General features: G+C 53.2%; 9 protein-coding genes across 9 annotated transcripts; 4 read left to right on the forward strand and 5 right to left on the reverse strand.

Moving 5' to 3' along the window:
• Window positions 1-32: 32 nt before the first annotated feature.
• Window positions 33-922, reverse strand: AYO21_01680 (hypothetical protein; the record flags this gene model as incomplete). The annotated part of the gene is made up of 2 exons (XM_022651662.1): window positions 33-853; window positions 901-922. 2 exons carry the CDS (start codon window positions 920-922, stop codon window positions 33-35), a joined length of 843 nt encoding a protein of 280 aa, XP_022516175.1.
• Window positions 923-2,445: 1,523 nt separating this feature from the next.
• On the forward strand, window positions 2,446-3,314 carry AYO21_01681 (hypothetical protein; the record flags this gene model as incomplete). The annotated part of the gene is made up of 2 exons (XM_022651663.1): window positions 2,446-2,793; window positions 2,907-3,314. 2 exons carry the CDS (start codon window positions 2,446-2,448, stop codon window positions 3,312-3,314), a joined length of 756 nt encoding a protein of 251 aa, XP_022516176.1.
• A 738-nt stretch (window positions 3,315-4,052) lies between these two features.
• On the reverse strand, window positions 4,053-6,311 carry AYO21_01682 (hypothetical protein; the record flags this gene model as incomplete). The annotated part of the gene is made up of 3 exons (XM_022651664.1): window positions 4,053-5,359; window positions 5,418-5,687; window positions 5,747-6,311. The coding sequence occupies 3 exons, from the start codon at window positions 6,309-6,311 to the stop codon at window positions 4,053-4,055; spliced, it is 2,142 nt and encodes a 713-aa protein (XP_022516177.1).
• A 516-nt stretch (window positions 6,312-6,827) lies between these two features.
• On the forward strand, window positions 6,828-8,039 carry AYO21_01683 (hypothetical protein; the record flags this gene model as incomplete). Its single annotated transcript, XM_022651665.1, has 1 exon — window positions 6,828-8,039. The coding sequence occupies one exon, from the start codon at window positions 6,828-6,830 to the stop codon at window positions 8,037-8,039; it is 1,212 nt and encodes a 403-aa protein (XP_022516178.1).
• A 777-nt stretch (window positions 8,040-8,816) lies between these two features.
• Window positions 8,817-10,406, reverse strand: AYO21_01684 (hypothetical protein; the record flags this gene model as incomplete). Its single annotated transcript, XM_022651666.1, has 1 exon — window positions 8,817-10,406. The coding sequence occupies one exon, from the start codon at window positions 10,404-10,406 to the stop codon at window positions 8,817-8,819; it is 1,590 nt and encodes a 529-aa protein (XP_022516179.1).
• Window positions 10,407-12,031: 1,625 nt separating this feature from the next.
• AYO21_01685 (hypothetical protein) lies at window positions 12,032-13,456 on the forward strand (the record flags this gene model as incomplete). Its single annotated transcript, XM_022651667.1, has 1 exon — window positions 12,032-13,456. The coding sequence occupies one exon, from the start codon at window positions 12,032-12,034 to the stop codon at window positions 13,454-13,456; it is 1,425 nt and encodes a 474-aa protein (XP_022516180.1).
• Window positions 13,457-15,698: 2,242 nt separating this feature from the next.
• AYO21_01686 (hypothetical protein) lies at window positions 15,699-16,655 on the reverse strand (the record flags this gene model as incomplete). The annotated part of the gene is made up of 2 exons (XM_022651668.1): window positions 15,699-16,523; window positions 16,584-16,655. 2 exons carry the CDS (start codon window positions 16,653-16,655, stop codon window positions 15,699-15,701), a joined length of 897 nt encoding a protein of 298 aa, XP_022516181.1.
• Window positions 16,656-17,416: 761 nt separating this feature from the next.
• Window positions 17,417-18,261, reverse strand: AYO21_01687 (hypothetical protein; the record flags this gene model as incomplete). Its single annotated transcript, XM_022651669.1, has 2 exons — window positions 17,417-18,130; window positions 18,187-18,261. The coding sequence occupies 2 exons, from the start codon at window positions 18,259-18,261 to the stop codon at window positions 17,417-17,419; spliced, it is 789 nt and encodes a 262-aa protein (XP_022516182.1).
• Window positions 18,262-19,148: 887 nt separating this feature from the next.
• On the forward strand, window positions 19,149-20,041 carry AYO21_01688 (hypothetical protein; the record flags this gene model as incomplete). The annotated part of the gene is made up of 2 exons (XM_022651670.1): window positions 19,149-19,260; window positions 19,329-20,041. 2 exons carry the CDS (start codon window positions 19,149-19,151, stop codon window positions 20,039-20,041), a joined length of 825 nt encoding a protein of 274 aa, XP_022516183.1.
• Window positions 20,042-20,247: the final 206 nt, after the last annotated feature.

A 20,247-nucleotide genomic window follows, 5' to 3' on the forward strand; every position in this document is an offset into this window, starting at 1 on the left:
TGCAACATACATCGCTTCTCTCATTCTCATCATCATTTCGCATGTCCATTCATCTCGGTCACTCCATTGCCCAACACCTTGCCATCGCCATTGCTGTAGTATTCAGCCTGTTGCTCCTTGATTGTCGCCGCCTGTGTGGGCTCTCGAGGTGCCATATCTTTGCTCTTCCACAACTCGGCTCTTTCATCCAAGATCTCCTGTGCCCATGCTTTCATCTCTTCCAGACTGATCCTCCTCGCCACCCAGCTGAATTCGCTCAGGTCAATGGCGCAATTGTTGGCCCGCTCGTACTCCACCATCTGCAGTATTAGCTCCAACTTGTCCACATCATGAACGAATTTCGACTCCAGAGTCTCGCTGTCCTCGTATTCTTGCCAGACTGAGCGGATATCCTTTCCTGGAATGCCGCCGTGCACTTTTCCAAGTAATGACTGAGCGACCCAATCCATCGTCTCGGCCTCCCGTCTGCTCTTCTCCACTTTCGGCACACCATCAACGGGCGTCAAGTCTCCAACGAGCCCTTCAGCCATGTCATGAACCAATGCCATCTTGGTGCATCTCGGGATATCCAATCGTGAGCTTAGTTCTGGTGGGGCGAGCATGGTGATCAGGGACATGCGATACATGTGGTCTGCTATTGACTCTCCGGTTGAGATACCAAACCTCCGCCATCCTTCTCGCTTCTCAGTCTTCAGACGCTCAAGGTAGTGGAAGAACGGTACGGGAGAAGAGGAGCCTTCGGGCGGTGGGTTCGGCAGATCGTTCAAGACAGCGCGCACGGACCAAGGGTTCGGTTTGGGTAACAGAGATGTGTGAGAATTTCGGAGGGTGAATGAAGGTTGAGTAGGTGGTACTAGCAGGCATCAGCGTTGAAACACGGTATTCGGGCAAGACTCTTACGTTCAGGTCTGTCTGAGGCCATTTTGCTGCCGTGTAGAGAAATATGGTTGTCGAGTGATAAGCAAGGCACCAGATGCGACGACGAAAAGATGAAGAAAATGAGAGTAAAAATCTAGAGATACCATCCAGTTTAATGTTGCTGCGCCTCTAGTGCTTGAATGTACAAAGCAAACTTGCGCGACACAGACGATGCTTCAGTATAGTGACATGTTTGTTGGGCAAACACCAAATGAGGCTGTTCATTTGTTTACCAAGCGACGCTCCCCGCCAAACAAAGGGGGTTTGGCTGCCCGTCCCGCCTCGCCCGCCTCGGCCGCAGGTGCCAAGCCAGATGAACAAGCACACAAGGCAAATTCATGAACTCACCTCAAGAGGCAGGTCTGCCGGGGAGAATAGCCTTGCCGGTGGTGCCGATAAGGCTGGCGTTATTTTTCTTGACCAAAACTTCAATTGCTTGGTCCAACGTCTCTTTCGACCCCCCAGCAGAGCATAATGAGCGTTATCGAGACATAACTGCGCAGAAATTGCTACAAAGGCCACCAGTCAGCTTTGAAGGCTCTAGTTTCCACGGTCAAAAAGTTCGACTTGAGGGGTCACAGCACTGCGCGAGGAAATTCTTCCCTGATTGCCGACCCGATCAATGCTGGTCCACTAACCCATGGGAAGCTTGAATAATGCCAAGTTTGAGAACATGCATCTTGTTCTATATATACTCTTATCATGCACACTGAAACGCATGCAGAACACCTCCTTGGTTTTGTGCATGAGCGCATGTTCGGTACTATACCAGGTACATATTATTTCTGAAACCTCTAATTCGTCGTCTCTTCTCTCAACATCTCTTGACCGTGGATTTGATGCGAGTGGCAGAAACCCCGGGTCATATTCGTGCTCGGTTCGATGACGCCTTCTGTGTTTGTCTAAAAGGTGGGTGGTCCTTCGGCGAAAGGCCGAGGAGAATGCTCGGAGGCTGGCACGGCTAGGTCAGCGCTACAACTGAGGATACCTTATCTCATTTTCTAGACTGGAAACTGTCCAATCTAATCAGATGCTATTCCATCATCTAATCTGATAAGTCCCCGACGACTCCATTGAGCTCCGCTCCCAGCTGCTCCTGCTCGAACAGTGGCATGCCTCGATGCAAACCTGCTATCCCACTTCCGATACCGCTTGAGGCGCGTGACCAATTGCTTGAGGGCTGAAGAAGGAGGAGGATTTTTGCGACTCGAAAGGCTCTCTCTGATTGACTGAGGAACATCGTCTATGCTTGCTTGGGAAATATTACCAATGCCCACTCGGGCAGCCAGACCCATGGGTTCTGAAAAATATACTCCTGCGCTGCCGTGGAACTCTACAGCGGGTGGAATCTGCTTGACTCCATCATGGGTGTTGCAATTTTCTTCTGGACTTGAGTCTGGGAGCACAAAAGGAACAGCATCGTCCTTCTGATCCTGTTTTCTTTCTGGCCAGTCTCTCCCCAAATTTCACATTTCTGGACGTTCCCGTTGGCATTTTGAGTTGGAGAACTTCGTCCTATCGCACACCATGCAGTGGCACCAGAGGTCATTCTCTCTGCTTCTCGTTCTATTGGCTGGGGCTTGTGATGTCTTTGCAGCGTCAGGTTCCGAGGTAGCTGCCCTGCAGGAAGGCTCCCTCCTGCCACGGGCTGCAGCACCGGCAACAAAACATCGCTCTGACAAGGTCCACGGCATCGTTATGGGAGTGACAGTCATCATTCTTTTCCCTTTCGCCTCGATCTCCTGGAGACTGCTGGACCGTCTTGTTGGTGGGAGGACGCTCTTCAAAATCCACGTATGCTCCCAGCTCCTGGCTCTGGCGATGCTCATCGTTGGCTTCGGAACCGGCGTCTGGGTCTGTATTCTCCACAACGAGGTACGTACGGGAAGCCGTGATTGGTGGGGATTCTACCCTGCGGCGCCATCCTTCCAATATCTTCCCACGTCGTCCTATTTCTTGTCACGAAAGTAATTGACACGCGGCTACAGGTCTACAACGATGAATGGGGCCATGTCATCCTCGGCACCATCCTCACGGCCCTCTTCCTCCTCCAGCCTCTCATCGGGCAGTGGCACCACTACCTGTACAAATCGCCCAGTCGGAAGGTCAGGCCTGGGATACGTCGCACCCACATCTGGCTGGGACGACTGTTGATGGCTGCGGCCATCATCAACGGCGCGACAGGCATTGTGCTGGGCAACAACAGCCCCGGTGGCGAAAAAGGCTACAGCGCTGCGGCCGGGATCGTCGGCGTGGCCTACATCGTGATCCTGGCGCTGTGGTACTGGAACAGAAGCAAGCAGAATCGTGAAGACGATGGTCACGACATGGCGAGGGCGGGAGGTGCGGATGTCGAAAGAAAATCCGTCCCCGATGTCGCAGTCGACAGGATGTAGAACAGCTAGAGTCGAAGTCGGCGTACGACACGAGTCTTCTTGTGCCGATGAGCAGAACGGGCTTGCGGATCATCTACGTCGGCACCGAGTCGGTGGGGTCCCTAACGCAGAAGAAAATTATCAGTCACCTGTGCTGCCAGATCTGGGCTGTATTTCGAGAAAGTCAGTCATATAGCCCTCGAACGAGCCAGACACACAATACATAGATAGAAAAGACATGAGAAACGGAGATGGAGATTGGTTGGAATGTGGAGAGGAACATTTACTCACAGAAAACCTTTAGAAGAACTGGTACATAAAATGTCGAAAATATATACATATAGCTCTCGGAAACTTGTGCTCTACGGATTCTACGTATTCTGTGTACTTTACGTCTAGGTTTCGGTTTGTTACGTGGTAGATTGGTAATTGATGGCGTAGGATTCGTGACTGATTGAATCTAAAGCCCAGTCCCCAACTTAGTCCATCCCAGCCCTGCTAGTCCAGCTGGATGGAGGGGCATTCATCTGGTCAATTACGCCAAATCGTGCATACATGCAATATGGCCGGACTTGCAACTTGTAAGATGTGCAGCTCCATTATACAGGCAGCTCTTGATGTGCCGTTGTCTGTGCATACACGGCACGGAGATCTCCCCAAGGTCCAACTTTTATGATCCGAAAGTGTGAAGAAAGGTACAAGATCCAAGATCCACGACGTGTATAACATCTCATACGTCTCCCCCTCGAGGATGGGTAATTAGACGATGCGCATTGTAAGCATCGTCTCGGGCGCAACTCCCAGGGCCTTGTCCGATGCCGTTTCGGGCAAAAACGCCTCGCCGACCAGCACATACTCATCCTGTGGCTGCTCGGACATGTCTCCGTGCCTTCTGGGCGCGCCGGGAGTCTTTCGCAGGACGTAGGGGAACGTGGCGCCTCTGAAGACGGCGATCGCGTCGCCCGGTTCGGCGTCTCCGGGCAGTAGGACGAGGGTTTTGTGTTTCGCGCAGATGCCCAGTCGTCGACCAACGCCGTATTTCTTCAGTGCGGCGCGAATGGGCCGCAGCGGATGCAGACTCTTCTCGGACGACGCAGGGAGGAGGTAGCTCTGAGCCAGTTTCAGATTCAGGCCGAGGTATTGCATCTGCAAACCCTCCTCGCGCTCGGAGAGGAGAGTGGTGCCACCGCTAGCGGTGTTGTCATTGTCCTGCGAGTACCGCAGATACCCGCTAGCCGTGCGGTCTGTCGAGAGAAAGTTGACCCAGAATGTGTCCCTTTGCCTACGAAATCCGTGTCTGATCCCATATTGGCTTCCACCGACGTCAATCTGTCCGGCGTCTTCTGCCTCCTCGGCATAATGTTGCCACGCTCGGTATACTTGGTCAGTCTCCCCCGTTGTGGCTCCGCGTGGGACGACGGTCTCGCACAGTGCGGTCACAGAATCGAAGATAAACCCCTTCACCAGCATTGTGTCTTGGTCGAATGCGACGCTCGGCTCCCCCACGGAGATGTAGTGGCTCCCGTCGTCGGCCTGCAAGGGGCGATACTTCCAGTCATCAACCAGGTTTGGCACCCACGACGGCAGATCGTGGCGACGTTCATGGTTCTGGCACGCGCCCAAGAGGCGCAACCCCTTTTTCTGAGGCAGGATTGAACGGGCTGCTTCCTTCAGCACTTCGGTAAGAGGAAGTCGATAGTCTGCTCGGAGCAGGTATATCTCCGGGTCTGCGAGGCCCAACATCGAATAGACCTTGTCTCTCAGGTCTGTGGCTTTGCAGTGGCGCGCATGAAGGAGCAGGTCGTGGAGTGGCAAAAACATATGTCCTGCGTACGAGGCTTTTCTCAAGGCACGGAGGCTTTGTGCCTGGTGGTAGAAACTGAAAGCAGCCTTGCTATCCGCCGTCTGAGGGGCCTCGATACCGGAATACTGACCGGGTATTTGGTAACCAAGGCTGTCGACGTACTCGATGGCCATGACAGCTTGCGACACCACATCGAAGCTGATACTGTGGTCACCCCAGCTGACTAGTGTGCGAGCTCCCAGGGATACTTCCTGACGGATCCCTACGACGAACCATCAGTTCTGAATACCATCGCAATTTTGCAAAGGGGAGGGACTTACAACTTCGTTCCCACCAAGGTTGATCCAGCATCAAGCGAAGAGCCTGCCAGTGTTTGCGCACATCCTCCTCTGAGAGCGCTGGGTATTCGACTTCCTTCTCCCCCGGACCCCGGGTGGGAGGTTGACCAATCTTGCCTACGACATCTATGGCGAGGGCGGACCCCTCGATGGCATCGCCCAGCCAGACATGTACGGACTGCGCACCCCTGTAGATGCGGCGCATCAGCGCAACTTGATTGCCTCGTTCTTCAATATCCTCTTGATTAATGCCTCGAACAAGTCAGCGGGTGCACACGAGCATTATGTGAAAGCAAAGCGACAGGGCTTACAGATCTGGTCGATCCACCAGAATGTGCTTGGAGAGGGTGTCCTCGCTGTGGCCGCTTCATTTGTGGCTCTCTCCCTCATTTGGCGCAGCGCACTCTCTAGATTCCGTGTGATGGGAAAGAGGTGACCGTTGACGACAACACGTCCGTCCATCTTGGGCTCCCCCCAGCAGTATGACAATGCGTTGTACCGCTTTGATCGCGCCGCTTGACTGTCCTCAAGACTCAGAGGCACCAGAGAACAGCGGATTTCTTCCGAGTCATCGTCTGCGTTGTGTACAGCGAGCAGACGGATCTCGGCCTTTTCGAGGCTGAGCGCTTCGTACACATACGGCGAGTCAGAGATCTGAGTGTCTGACGAGCCGTTAGGCTGGGGAGCAGAGGAAACAGGACCAGAGTCTCCAGTCAATGGATTCAGACCGGAGGGTGGTGAGATGTTCAAGTGCTTCAGTATAGTATTGACTGCGAGGTTGAGCTGGTCTAGCTGTTGTTCGATGTCCTGGAGACGATCCCAGATGGGTGCCACCATTGGGTGCTTTTCGAAGTTGGCCCCGAAACTGTGTGCCATGATGGAGCTAACAGCTAAAAGGCTGTGGATTCCGAGTAGAAAATTACGATATGATGTTCGTCAATGTCGTGGTCACCGAGAGTTGCGAGACCTGGCCAAAGCAGTGCGTGAAAGAGGGAAAGCGGGAGAACGAGAAGGACAAGGGAAGTTATATCGTTGCAGTGTCGAATCTATTTCTACCTCTTGAAACGAAAGCCTCGTATTCGTGTCAGACCTGAAGCTCCTAGCAAGCCAATGGTTCGTGTTTTTGTCTCCCTGTGCAAGCCAGAATGTGAGAAAGCGTAGGGGATGACCAGGTATATACGAGTTAGTAGGTGTCGTGCCCTCTTTAGAGCAAGAAAAAGGGGGTTTGGGCAAGGCTCGCCTAAACACGGGGTCGACTGAACAGGCGAGGCTGCCCTAAGGCCATGCCCAGACCACAGCTGCCCAGCACCAAATCCCTGCAACAGATGCACTGCCAATCGCCTCCAACAAAGCCATTGCCCCTCAGTGTTTGAACTACCGACTGAATTCGACATGGATACATCATTACAAGCCCAATGGCACCCTCGAACCAACACTGCAATCTTCGTCCGTGCCTTGCACCTCCTCAACCTCGACCTCCTCCCGGACTGGCCGCACATTTCAGAATCGACATTTCTCCCCCCTTCAAAGGCCTCTTCTAATCCAACCACACCGGGAGCCCAACCCCAGAACCGCACAAAGTCCCTAGAATGGGCACTCTACCACCTCTTCCGCGTGTATTCGCCTTCCGAAGCGGTCTCGAGACTCTCGACGTGTTTCCCCCCTACCACACCCATGCAGTCGAGGGATTTGAGGGCCGGGATCTACAAATGGCTCGCGGAACTGAAGCAGAGTGGCGTGTTGCCAAGGGAAACGGTGCTGCGGAAGACAATGCTGGATGAATGCAAAGGTGACAAGTTTGAGGAGTTGATTGCGAGGTTTGCAATGCTTGTGCTTAGGAAGACGCTGTCGCAAGATCACACCGAGGTCAGCAGCAATAGACAACAGGTCAAGCAGAAGACGCGTGATGTTGTTGGGCGCCAGCAGAAGTACTCTTCCGAGATAACGGGCAAGCACCAGGATCCAGACTCGTTGGTTCCCCTGATCCTCGCCTATCGGGTTTCTCTGCAGCACTCTCTTCGCCAGCGCCAGGACCTCAGTGATAAGGCGACGGCATATTCGCGAGCGTTGACCCAGATACGTAACGATGTCGCCAGCGGACTGGATGACAGCTCTCAAACCCCGTCCGGCCCTGATACCTCTCAAAACGCACTATCGGCAGCGGGATACAAGTCACTCAGTGAGCGAATCAATCTTGCCTTTGCAAGAGATCGTCGCTGGGCAAGACATATTCTCGAGGGTTACCCTCCTTGCTCGAAACCACCTTCTACCCGAGACCTGCCAGAATGGCCTTTTCAAGAAGCCCTGCCATCCACACTACAAACCGGGACCACCGATGCAGAAGACGACGCTGATCAACCGATTCAGCAATTGCAGTCATTGATCTCTCGACACCAGGGACGAATCTCACGACTCGCAGCCGTACGCGACTCTCTGCTCTCTGCTTCTGGATCAATAAACAGTCCAGAAAAGCCACAAATTTTGCCTCCGCTGTCTACGGCGGAGGCGGTGCCGAGCATAGGAGAGTCTCATCTTGGCCCGAGCAACTTGCCGAATCGCCCAAAGCCACGGTTCAACCGGCATCAAGATCTCGTAATGACCTAGAATTCCAGCCTCAACCCCCTAATCACATCTCACACAGCCTTCTGCCGGCCACAGCATGTATGGCTTTGTGGTTTGTCGGTCGACAAATAACAGCTCCATTCGGATGAGGGGGAGTACCCAACGATGAATGAATGGTTTCGTCAAACGGCAAGACTCGACACTATCCGACCTGGCTACTGCTGGCCTGTCGTTGGGCCGTGACGGAGAATGGCCCGCTGCGCAGCCAACACAGCGCCCATAACCATGTCGAGATTCTACCTCAGTTAAACCAATCATGGATCTGCCACGCCGGTCTACCACCAGATGTCGACTGTTCATGGCCTCAGTAAAGCCACCTTAGATGAATATGCCTACGAGACGAGAGAAGCTCTATGGTACGGCTTTCTTTATGAAATATGAAATTCGTTCAATTGGAGATTTGCCGTTAGGGGTATCATGTCTGACACTTCTCAAGAAAGGAAAAGAGATGGCACTCGAGGCAATATGAACAAGGAAAGTGGAAGGGGCAGGGACTGACCTCTCTGCCTCCATGCCTCCTGGCATAGGCACCGGATGTTGTGAGCTGCCCGTGCTCGTGTCAGTCCGTCCTCTCTGCACGGGTTCGAGATTCCTGGGCAAGATTCGTGCTCGCAACATCCTGATGTAGCCAGTCCACAATTCGGCAGGTCCATGAAGTTAGGCCGCATCAACAGCCGACACCTCACACCACTCCTCACAGTCAGACTCGTAACTACCTTGTCCCTCGTCCTCGCTCGCAATTTCAAGAGGTGAGTCGCACTACGACCAAGCTCCTGGACCAAGCGTTGTCCTCTCATCTCGACCGTCCCAGCCCCTCGACTCTTTCAACCCATCTCGCTCCAGCATTCCGTTGTCGAAGTACCCTTCATCGACATTCCTATCATTCTGGTAATCTTCAACTTCGATCCGACTCCCCAAAGCTGCCTGCCCTTCCTTAATCATGGCCTGCAACTGCATGTTGAATCGGTTCATCGTAGCATCTTGCTTGGCCTCTTTCCGACGAAGTTTCTGTTCGAATTTGCGGACTTCGGGCGACTGTTTTGGTGATGTGGTGACTGAAGCGGATGACTGCCGACGAGAGGTGGAGAGCGAGGCCCTGTGGGCGCTGGGAATACCACTCGGGCGCCTTGAAAGTTTGTCTGAGCCCTGGCGTTGGTCAATCGCAGATGCTGTGGGGATCGGGATCCATGATTGATGTTGTGTTGGACCAGCGCTGCTGGTGCTTGCGCACATAGAAACCCGTGGTGACGCATATGATGCCGACGACCTGTGTGTCGATGATCGAGGTGTCAAGCGAGGACGAGAGACAGTGTGGCTTGGGTGGCGGAGAGCAGATGATGGTCGAGAAGCATAGAGATTCGCCGTGCTCGCTCTCGATTTCTTGCGTACAGGACTAGATTCTGTCGAGGGTGACCCCGGGTTGGCCCCATCAACCACTACCCAGCTGTTGTACCGGGAGATGGACGGAGAATCTTGATCTGGGATGACACTTGGGGTTGAAGTGTTCTCCTGCCTGGGTTGAACCGACAGTCTGGACATATAGTCCTCGATAAATTCAGGACTGTCCCCAGGGAACCCCCCAGGAACCGGAGTCCGCTCTCGGGCATGTCGCACTGCGTCGTTAGAGGCATCGGCATTACGAAACACATCATTTTTGGCATCAATCTCTGTCCACATGCCAGAGGTACCAGCATCCGCAGGTCCCATATCGAACGTGTACCCACCGCCCCCACCAGCGTAGAAGCCCTTGAAGGTGGTGTTCCAGCAGAAATTGAAGACCCTGCCCGCTAAGCCACCGGTCAAAGCCCAAACTGTCTTTCCCCATGTCTTCGTTGGCGGTGCTGGGGGCGAAAGCCTCCGTTTGTTTCGTCGGCACCGATCTGGGGCTGGTGTTTGCGGGAAGTAGGATTCTGCCGGGTGATGTGATTTTTGGCTAGTATACCTGTTCGGTCTGCAGTCGGCCTCGTAGTCGAACTCATGGGCGTCTTCCTCTTTCTGCATGTCTAGCGCAGTAGGCGTGTCGAGGCCGCCTGCGATGCGGTAGTTTGTGTTGACGAGCGGGGGAGGACTGAGGGCTTCTCGCCAGGATGGATCTGATGTGGTGATGGAATCGTCATTGTAGACTGACTTTGTGTCAAGGCGCGGTCGTTTGCGGCTGTGTGGTAGTTGATCGTCTTCTGACGGATGAAGCGCGGCTCCTGTGACTAGTGGCTTGAGAGGTCGTGGTTGTGACCAGGCAGACGATGAGATGGACGTGGGATTGCTGTCGGAAGGAGGCAGAAACGGAGAGGCTTTGAACCGCGCGCAGTGGAGGGTGTATGAGCCTGGCACTGAGCCTGACGAGTCCATGACTGCAGTCATTCTTTAGTTTTATAGAGGGCGGCCTTGATAACGGTCTTTGATCACACGCGCGAGATCGTCGGCGTGATCGATTCAGCAGAGGCAAGGGACTGACTAGACGTCGCTGGAGCACTTGAGATGTGAAGATGACATTGTCAGCGCGGAGGACGATGTGAAGATGGGGAGCGCAGGTGACGAGGGTTTTCAGGCTGCGCGGGATGAGCTGGCAAAGATGCTGTCGTGGTACGAGTGCAATCAGACCTCCAGGCTCCAGCTTGTCTGGCAGAATACGATACGAGAAAACAACAGCGACTCAGAGCGACGGAGTGAGGGCAGCCAGTGAAAATTGTGGATCTGGGGTGGTTGAGCGTCATTGTTTACGCTTCACGGTTGACGGTTGGCGCGGCAATCAGCCAGTCAGTCAGTCACACGGACAGAAATGCCACCCATCCACCCAAGTGCCACCTTTGTTACGCGATTATTGCCTGCGCCATGGCCCTCTCCCAACCCTGTAGTGGTGCCGAGCACCGACACATTCATGTTGCCCAACTATCCAAGGATGGCTGCTATCAGTCTTGTAACATGCGAGTCGACCATGTCACTCTGACTAACCTGCAGTCACACATCCCTCACAACTCCCCAAAAATCACGAAATTGCCGGCTTGAAATATACCTGCAAAGTAGCCTGCGCGGATCAACACACCTCACGGGGGCCAAACGGACAAGGAAGAAAGAGACAGGGAAGTATAGAGCACTACAAGTAGAAGCAGGCCCTGCAGCTCGAGACTTATCCATCCAGGAGTTAGATAAAACATAACGCCGAGAAACATCTCAGCGGTCTCATTGACCTTGCCCATCCGATCAAGATTGAGGAGGAGCATATGCAAAGAGATGAAATCCCAACAATGACTTGTTCAAGCTCTCCAAAGCGGACAATCTTTTAACTCCGATGATCTGGTTCGATGTGAAGCACAAGGCCCTATACCTCGTACTATCAAGTAGACAACCATCGGTGTCTCAAACACGGACACGACACAGAACATCTGACTGGAAAGGTGCAGGATGGGGTGGTGTCGGATAAGAGATCCAGCGCATCCCAGTACGAGGTACGGCAGGATAAGACACTCTTGGCCTAGCGATAGCATCTCCTCGGCACCAAGGGTATACTTGTACCAAAGATGAGCCGGCCTCAAGTCCAACGAGCAGAAAATTATGCAATCAGTACAAGTATATGCAAAGCGATACCTTGAAGCAGGACTATTCAGATCCCACCGAGGACTTCGCCCTTATTGTACCGAGTTCTTGGAGTTCATGTTCCAGATGCAATTCCTAATCGATTTGTACCCAAAGCCTGTTTTGTGGGGTGACAAGGCCAGCAGCAGCGCGTGAGCTGTGGCGTGACCTGACATTGGCAAACTCGCTCCCAGCCAACGCTCTTTGAAGCCCGATCATGGCTTAACGTTCTTTGAAAAGAAAATGCCGGAATCTTCTTGTAAGGAATTTGACACCTGAATTCGCAATATAAGGTTCGTTGACACCCTCCTATGACCCGGTACTGGAACAATAGACTCGGCCTGGTCCTCGTATTTTCAATCCTTGCAGCCCTTGTCTCTATGCTCGCTGGTCGTCTTCGGATGTCGTCGTCCATTACGCGGAACACAGCCACGGCGCCTTCGCAGGTCATTGTTGTTGGTTCGGGTCTCGCAGGACTCAGTGCCTCTTCCGAGCTCGTCGCCAGGGGTGTTCCGGTACAAATTCTCGAGCGCCAGCAGAAGCCTGGCGGGAACTCGATCAAGGCGTCGAGCGGCATCAATGGCGTCCCGACCCGGTTTCAAGTCCCCGGGTCGGACACTGTGGCGGACTTTTACAACGACACGCTGAAATCCGCTGGTGCGAGCTTCAGAGCCTCCAGGACAGAGGCGAGGCAGAAGCTCATCACCGAGCTTACCGATTCCTCCGCGTCGGCGATCAACTGGCTCGTGGATGAAAAAGGGGTCGACCTGTCACATGTCGCTCTGTTGGGTGGCCATAGCCATGCGCGGACGCATCGAGGAGCAGGGCCAACTCCGCCCGGAGCCAGCATTGTCTTGACACTGTTGAAACAACTCCAGGCGAGTCCTCTCGTGACTCTCCAAACAGCCACCACCGTGACCAAAATCCTAAAGTCGGACGGGGAAGTTGTGGGCGTGCAGGTCTCTCGCGATGGCAAGCCGGAGACCCTCGAAGGCGCTGTGGTATTCACCGCTGGCGGGTTCGCTGGTGACTCGACCGGTCTACTCGCGCAATACCGACCAGACCTCGAGGGATTTCCGTCCACCAACGAAGCGCTTCCGGGTTCGCAGACTTTGCTGACTGACGTTGGTGCGCATCTGGTCGACATGGAACAAGTACAGGTGCATCCGACGGGGTTCGTGGATCCCAAGGACCCTTTCAAGCAGACAAAGTTCCTTGCGGCCGAAGCCCTCAGGGGCGAAGGCGGAATCCTTCTCCGACAGGGCAAGAGGTTCATCAATGAGCTGAGAACGAGAAAACAAGTCACAGAGGCCATCCTGGCACAGCCCCCGAAAGACTCACAGCCGACCAAGCAGTGGGATATCCAGATCTTGATGGACGAGGGCGCGTATCAGGCCGCAAAATCACACGTCGACTTTTACATGTGGAAAGGGCTGATGCGGAAGACGACCATATCCGAGCTCGACCATGCGGACGAGGCTCTCAAGACAATAAAAGAATATGCCGCCACCGTTCAAGGTACAAGTGCCGATTCTCTGGGTCGCTCGTCATTTGGACAGTGGGCGTTACAAGGTCCAAAGCCCGACTCGACCGTCTACGTCGGCTCCGTCACACCCGTCGTGCACTATACCATGGGCGGAGCAATCTTCTCGCCCGAGGCAGAAGTTCTTGACGCCGCCGGACAGCCGATCAAGGGACTCTGGGCGGCTGGAGAGTCCACGGGTGGCATCCATGGCGACAATCGGCTGGGTGGAAGCAGTCTGCTCGAGTGTGTGGTGTTTGGACGCATCGCGGGTCAGAATGCCGCAAAGTTCTTGGGTGCGTAGGACTTTGCCAACGCGCTTGTGGGTTTGACATTCGCGTCTGGGCGTGTATCTGGATTCGACCTGACAGTCAAAGAATTCATGTGCTTGATTAGACAGAGAATGCTCGGTTTCTGGTCGAGTAGCCCAGACGGTTGCCGCACCGAGTTGTGGTAGAAGACTTTATCGAGAAAATCCTTACCCAGGTAGCTACTGCAAGAAATACGAGACCAATTCATGAACACTACATCCGTACCTCATGTTTCATAGCCGAGCAAAGCGGGTCCCAAATGCTCGCACGAGTAAAGGGGGAGGAGATTCATACAAATCGAGAGGAAACGAGCACGTAATTGACACGACTTAACTGGCCGATGATTGCGACCCTGTTGCGGAATAGACAGAGATCTTGTCTTGGTTCATGAAAGTAGCTGGCTGAAGATTTTTCTGAGACATCTCGGAAGGCCGCATCGTTGAGCAGGATCAGATTCGGCCCCGGCACACAAAAGACGTTCCATCCGTCCCGTCCGGCCTAGATTCAGATTCCTGCGGTCTAGAACCAATTCAGGCCCAGTACATGCGTCACAAGTATGTACACATACTCCATATACTAGGTATCATTTGAGAATTCTCTGGAGCGGGTATCCTGTGACGGAAATCCGGGGCGCCGTCGAGACACGGTGGAGTCAAATAACGGACGGGGTCGACCGGGTGGAGCGAAGAAATAATAATAATAATAATAATAATAATAATAATAATAATAATAATAATAATAATAATAATAATAATAATAATAATAATAATAATAATAATAATAATAATAATAATAATAATAATGGAGAGTCCACGACGGGTGACTGAACCTCCGTGATCTACAGTACACACAATAGTCACAGTGGCCTGATCTCGAGGGCCCATGTCAGTGTCTTTGTTGTATATTCTTAGTCAAATGTAGATATGCACATACAAATAGTATGCAGTAATCAACTCCTCCCGGATAGAGATCTTCGGGCGTGGCTGATCCTCCAAGGAATTGAAATACATCGTCGAGTCGTGACTAAAGCTAGGGGGGCCTGTCGAAGGCGCTGGTTGTGAGTGTCCCTCTGTCTATATATGGTACCTGGTGCAGCTGAAAGATGGTCGCGCGCGGATCCAGAGTCCAGATAGCGTCGGTACTCTGGATCAGTGGGACTGGATTCAAGTGTTGTTTAGATAAGGCGTTGGGGTCCTCAAGAGGCGAAGCATGGATGCGCAGCCAGCCCCCTTCCTGGTCTTTTCTCTCTGCTTTGGGTCCCATCGACTTAGAGCCTAACTTTAGTCTGGGAGGATGTTTTTTTCTTCTTTCAGATTCTGGTTACAAGTAGACGGTGTATATTTAAGGAAGTGGTTCACCCTCTCCACCCGGGTTCCTCACTAATCGAAGGATTGAACCTGTGACTGACCGTGTTACAAGTACGAAGGTACTCCGTATATGCATGACTGTATGTAGCGTCGCTTAGTCGGGTTGGGGGCAATACCTAATTGAGCTATTCGAGTCTAGCGAGCTCATCCACAGATGGATGGATCTGATCCGCCTCGGGTCTGGAACCTTCGTTTGGCCCCCATCAGGTAAACAAAAAGAGCTTAATCTCACGGTCATCAAACGCCCATCCCAAATGACAACGCCCTTTAGGTAGAGTCCAACCTCTCAGTCAACCAATGTAGTCGTGGGAGTTTGACCACGTGCTTTTCCTCCATCTGAAGGGGGAACATCAGCATGAGTGAACAAGTGAAGACGACGAGCAAAATGAAGAGAGGGCAGTGCAGTCAGTTCCTGTGTGTAATTTGAGAAGCAGTCAGCACCGCGCTCGCTTTGTGTACCTGAAACTATGAACGAGTGTTGCGCCATGTAAAGAGTGATAACTTGATTTACTGATTGGAAGGAAACCTACTTGGTTAGTGTGTGCCGCATCGGGTAATATTCCCAATAGGGTTAGGGCAGCACGCAAAAGCTAGCTATGTATGTAATTGCAAAAGCCCCCAGGTGCTACGGAGCAAGTACGAGGCTCGATACAAGGGTCCAAGACGGCTCGACGGGTAAGGCAGACACGTGCGATGCGTTTGTACATGAGTAATCGATCAAAATACTTGTCGAACAGAAACATTCGTCTGGATCCTCCCTCGCATCCGCCCGCCACCTGGTAAACCCCACTTGCCCTCTCCCAAACGTTGAGCTAAGTATCTCCTTCCAATCCTTCCCACCCCCGCCTTGCTGACCTCCTCATCCGTGCTAGGAAAGAGTTCCAAGCTGCGGTCCCTGCGTATCAGGTGCGATAGTTCCCACAGGTGCGGGAGCGTCACCAGGTGCTGTAGTTCCGTCAGGTAGAGTAACATATCCATCGGGAGGCGCATTGCGATTGGGAGCAGTAGCTCCACCCATAGCGCCAGTTCCACCAATGGCGGGATCTGCACCAAGGGCTTCAGTTTCAGTTCCATCAGGGGGTGCGCTTCCATAAGGAGGAGCAGTTCCATCAGGGCCAGCACTGCCAGCAAGGCCAGCACTTCCACCAGGGCCGGGAGTTGCACCAAGGGTTGCGCTTCCATAAGCAGGAGTATTTCCATGAGGGCCAGCACGGCCAGCAGGAGCGGGATGGTGGTGATTTCCAACGGGAGGGGCGCCTGGAGGAATGGAGGCATCCCCAACAAGGGTGGGATCGTAGTCAGAAGCCCCGGGTTCACCAAGACCGGGCCCCCCTATCTTAGCCCGCGACTGAGGGTTTTGAAGTCCGGCACCTGGGCCAGCACTTTCGCCTGGTCCAGCACCTCCACCAGGAGCGGGATAGGGATTTCCAACAGGAGGTGCGCCTGGAGGACTGGAGGCACCCCCAGGAAGGTTGGGATCGTAATCAGAAGCCCCGGGTTCACTGACGGTTTCCCCTAGTGACCCTTGCGGCGGTGTAGGGCTTGACAAGCCTCTGGTCGTACCCGGGGCGGCAATCGGCTGACCCGTTGCAGGGCCAGTGGGTTGTTGTACTATCGACACAAAACCTGGTTTGCTCATTGCTGCATTCCCTGACTGCCCGTCGTTTACCGGTGGCCCTCCTATGCTCTGGTTCTAGAATCACAAGTTCAGCAGAATGTTCTGATGGTTCATCCCCTATGCGAAACAACCTACCGGGACTGGGATCTTGGACAATGCCATTGTAGGATCGGGGAACACGGATAGCTTCGGTGGTGCGGTCGTCATGATTTTTCCCTCGAGTGATGTCTCGGATCACAGCCTGATTGCAAATAAAATGTCGATATTCAAGGTCGTGAGTCGTGAGGGGACGGTGGTTGTGTTCGTGATGGTTTGGTTCCCTCTGATGGTCCTGCAGACGGACAATATATATCTCCTCCCCCATACATAAAGATAGAAGAGGAAGATCCATGCAGCCATGTTACCGCTGTAAGCTTACCATTAGTAACAAGGGGGGATTTTCCCTTTTGCATCTTTTGATGTCGGGTTACGGCACTATATTGCGCGCGGCCCGTCCATTCCTCGATCAAAGGAACTTGTGTTACCGTCAACTTATTCTTAGCGCAGACCAACAGTGCGAGTCAACCACCCGGTTTTTGGTTACGCACAGGAGAGAGAGAGAGAGAGGCGTGCACCTCTAAACGAGGAATATCAGCAATTAGTCAATGGTATAAGAGAACGAGCTGACTAAAGATAGAAAGCGTGGAGTAGCACTATGTAATCTGAAAAGCAGTGATTACTGTGTTACTATGCATGTACCTAAACTTATGAAAGAGTGTTGGTAAAAGAAAGGTACTGATCGATGAGGTGCCTACATATAAAGAGTAAAACTTAGACTTCCATTCCCCATACCCCCATCCCCATCCCGTACTGACCAAGAAACTGGAGTTTGGCGTGGAGGGAAAGCACCGTATGCCATGTCCAATATTCCCATCCCCTTCCCCTTCCCTTTCCCCTTCCACTCCAGCTTTTCGATTTCCTGATCCGGGCTACTGAGATGGTTCCGCTCGCGGCTGGGAAGGTCCAGCTTGCGGTTGCGGTTCCGGCGGCGTCGGTGGCAGTGGCCTGGTTGGGCGGTCCGGGCGGGGAGTTCCACTGGGTGGCGTTCGCAGTGGCGCGGTTGGGCGGTCCGGGCGGGGAGTTTCACTGGGTGTCGGTGGCACTGGCCTGGTTGGGCGGTCCGGGCGGGGAGTTCCACTGGGTGGCGTTCGCAGTGGCGCGGCCTCCGAGCGCTTGCCGGGAGTTCCGGGCCACTGCGAACGATTGCTGGGAGTTCCGGCAGGCCGCATTGACAGTGGCTTCATATCCTGTGGCGTTGGTCGTGGCTGAACATTTCCACGACTCGACAATGAGGGCGGCGGCGGCAGTTTACCAAACGGTACCACAATACCTTCTTCCGGGATGACTCTCGGCGGCGGCGGTGGCTTTCCACCATCGAGGAATGCTTGGACATATGCAGGTGTCTCCGCCCCGCCTGTCCCAGTGTTCATTTGCGGTGGCAGAGATTCCATGGAAACCTCTGTGTCTTGACGGCCAAATTCGCCAAACTCCCTAATGGCTCGGGGCGGCGGGGCGGGTACTTGAAGGTTTGTCGATGCTTGTTCAGGCTCTGGCGTCTCTAGAAGAGTTGTGAGTGATGAGGGTGTTGGAGGAGCTGCTTGCCCTGCGGCCCAACTGAATGCCTCATCCTTGCTTGTCGGCTTCTACAAGTGCAATTTAGCAAATAGGGATCTGATGTTCATTTGGACGGACAACCTACTGGGGGAGGTCTGGACCTTCTCAACGCGGCGATAGGGCTGGGGAAGAAGGATTTGTTAGACCCCCTTTGGGACATTCTGTTTCTCACGGACTTTCCAGATGACAAACTTGAAAAGATGAAACCTGAAAAGAGAAAAGTAGGTGTGAATGGGTTGATGTTGCTGCTGGTAATGATCAAGTCCCTTCTGATAGTCCCGCAGTGGACAATATATACCTAGTAGTGCTGGTAGAGACTCCGAAATAGGCACAAGATCTAATGCATTAGTAGGTAGTATTTATCTAGGCTATTCCTCTTGAAGGGCCGCCGTCTATTTTTTTCTTTCTATACGTAAGGACAGAGGAAAATGCCAAGTCAAATAAATGCCCCGTCATGGATTCCTACATAGCAGTGCCTCCTACTGTAAGCTTACGGTTAACCAGACGGAGTTTTCCCTTTTTGTATCTCTTGAATATGAGTTTCCCTATATTGCGCGCGATGGGGTATCTAAATAAAACAAACTCTATGCGGGTGCTTTAGATCCCATCTAAGCCTCGATCGAAGGAACCGGGGTTGCACGGTGCTTATGGTCAGCCGATTACCAGTGGCTACATAGTCAACGTGACGCAGCGGCTCGATCATGATCAATCGAGCGAGGAGGATCAACTAGGTCTGAACCCAAAAATTACACAAGCGGCCGTATAAGAAGATCGGTGTCTCGTATCTAGCTTGGAGCCAGACAGAACCATCATCATCAGACACACAGAACCAGTCTTTGTTTTCACAAATCACACAGTTTTCACATAACATTGTCGAAAATGGGAGACATCTCTGATCTCACTCACTCCTTGCAAGACCACAGTCTTGGAGGTATGGGAGCGAGTGGACTTGGACAACACGGAATGCCTGGTTTGCCCGGGCACGATTCACTTGGACTTGGCTCGTCGGGACATGGGCCCCTTGGAGGACTGGATATGCACGACCCCATGAGCCAGCTTGGGCACGGGCTTCCAGATGGACTGGGAGACCCCGTCTCACAGTTGAAACATCATCTCCATGATGCCGTGCAAAAATACTCACAGGACCATGACGACCAGAGTAAGTTGGTGCCTTTTTGACCCCGTCGTTGGTGCCCTCGACCCAAAAGCTGATACTCTTTTGTTCAGGCATGGATGAGAACGATCAACAGGAGAAGCTCCATCAGCACGCACAGGTCATCGTGTCCATCACGGAGCAGATCCTCGTGTATGAGCCCAATGACCCAGATGTCTGTGACCTTCACAGCTGGTTCTCGCAATGTGCAAAGGGGAAATTTCGGGGCCACCCCGAATTACCTCCCGACAACCACAAAGTCAAGCACCCGAGAGAAGACGATGAGCCGGATTCCGACGACGAAGATCCGGGCATGGACGACCCAAGCAGCTACGACGATATGGACCCGAGCAGCCACCATGATATGCCTGGCGACAATGACCCGAGCAACCACCATCATATGCCTAACCACGATGACCCAAGCAGCCATCACCACTCGAACGACCAGGACGACCCAAGTGCGGGTGAGGATCAGGGCTGCTGTGGTGATGACAACGACCAGGTTGATGGCGATGATCAGTACGATGAGGATGATTATGGACAGTACGGCCACCACAACCACCACAACCATCACAACCACCACCACGGTCATCAAGACTACAGCGGACAACACGACGATTACGGCCATGGTCATCAACAAGGCGAGGATGAGCACTACGGAGACGGTGACGGTGACGATTATGACGATGGCGAGGACTATGACGACGACGATGGAATGCAACATGAAGACGACGACGACGACCAAGGTCACGAGCACCACGGAGGTCACGGAGGTGGTCACTGGTGAACAACAAGCGTCATTCAGTGGAAACAAGGAGGGAGGGTTGGGACCGCGGCGCTTTTCGCTCGAGAACAATGCGATAACTATTTACAACAACAGCTCTCTGCGATTACTTGCACCTTGAAATTGAAATTGAAAGGGAAAAGAGCGACGGAGTTGACAAGTGGTGGTCGAACAAGTGGGCTTTTCTTTCTTCTTCTTCTTCTTCTTCT

This window comes from Fonsecaea monophora, assembly GCF_001642475.1.
Source record: "Fonsecaea monophora strain CBS 269.37 chromosome Unknown Scaff6, whole genome shotgun sequence".
Taxonomy (NCBI): domain Eukaryota; kingdom Fungi; phylum Ascomycota; class Eurotiomycetes; order Chaetothyriales; family Herpotrichiellaceae; genus Fonsecaea; species Fonsecaea monophora.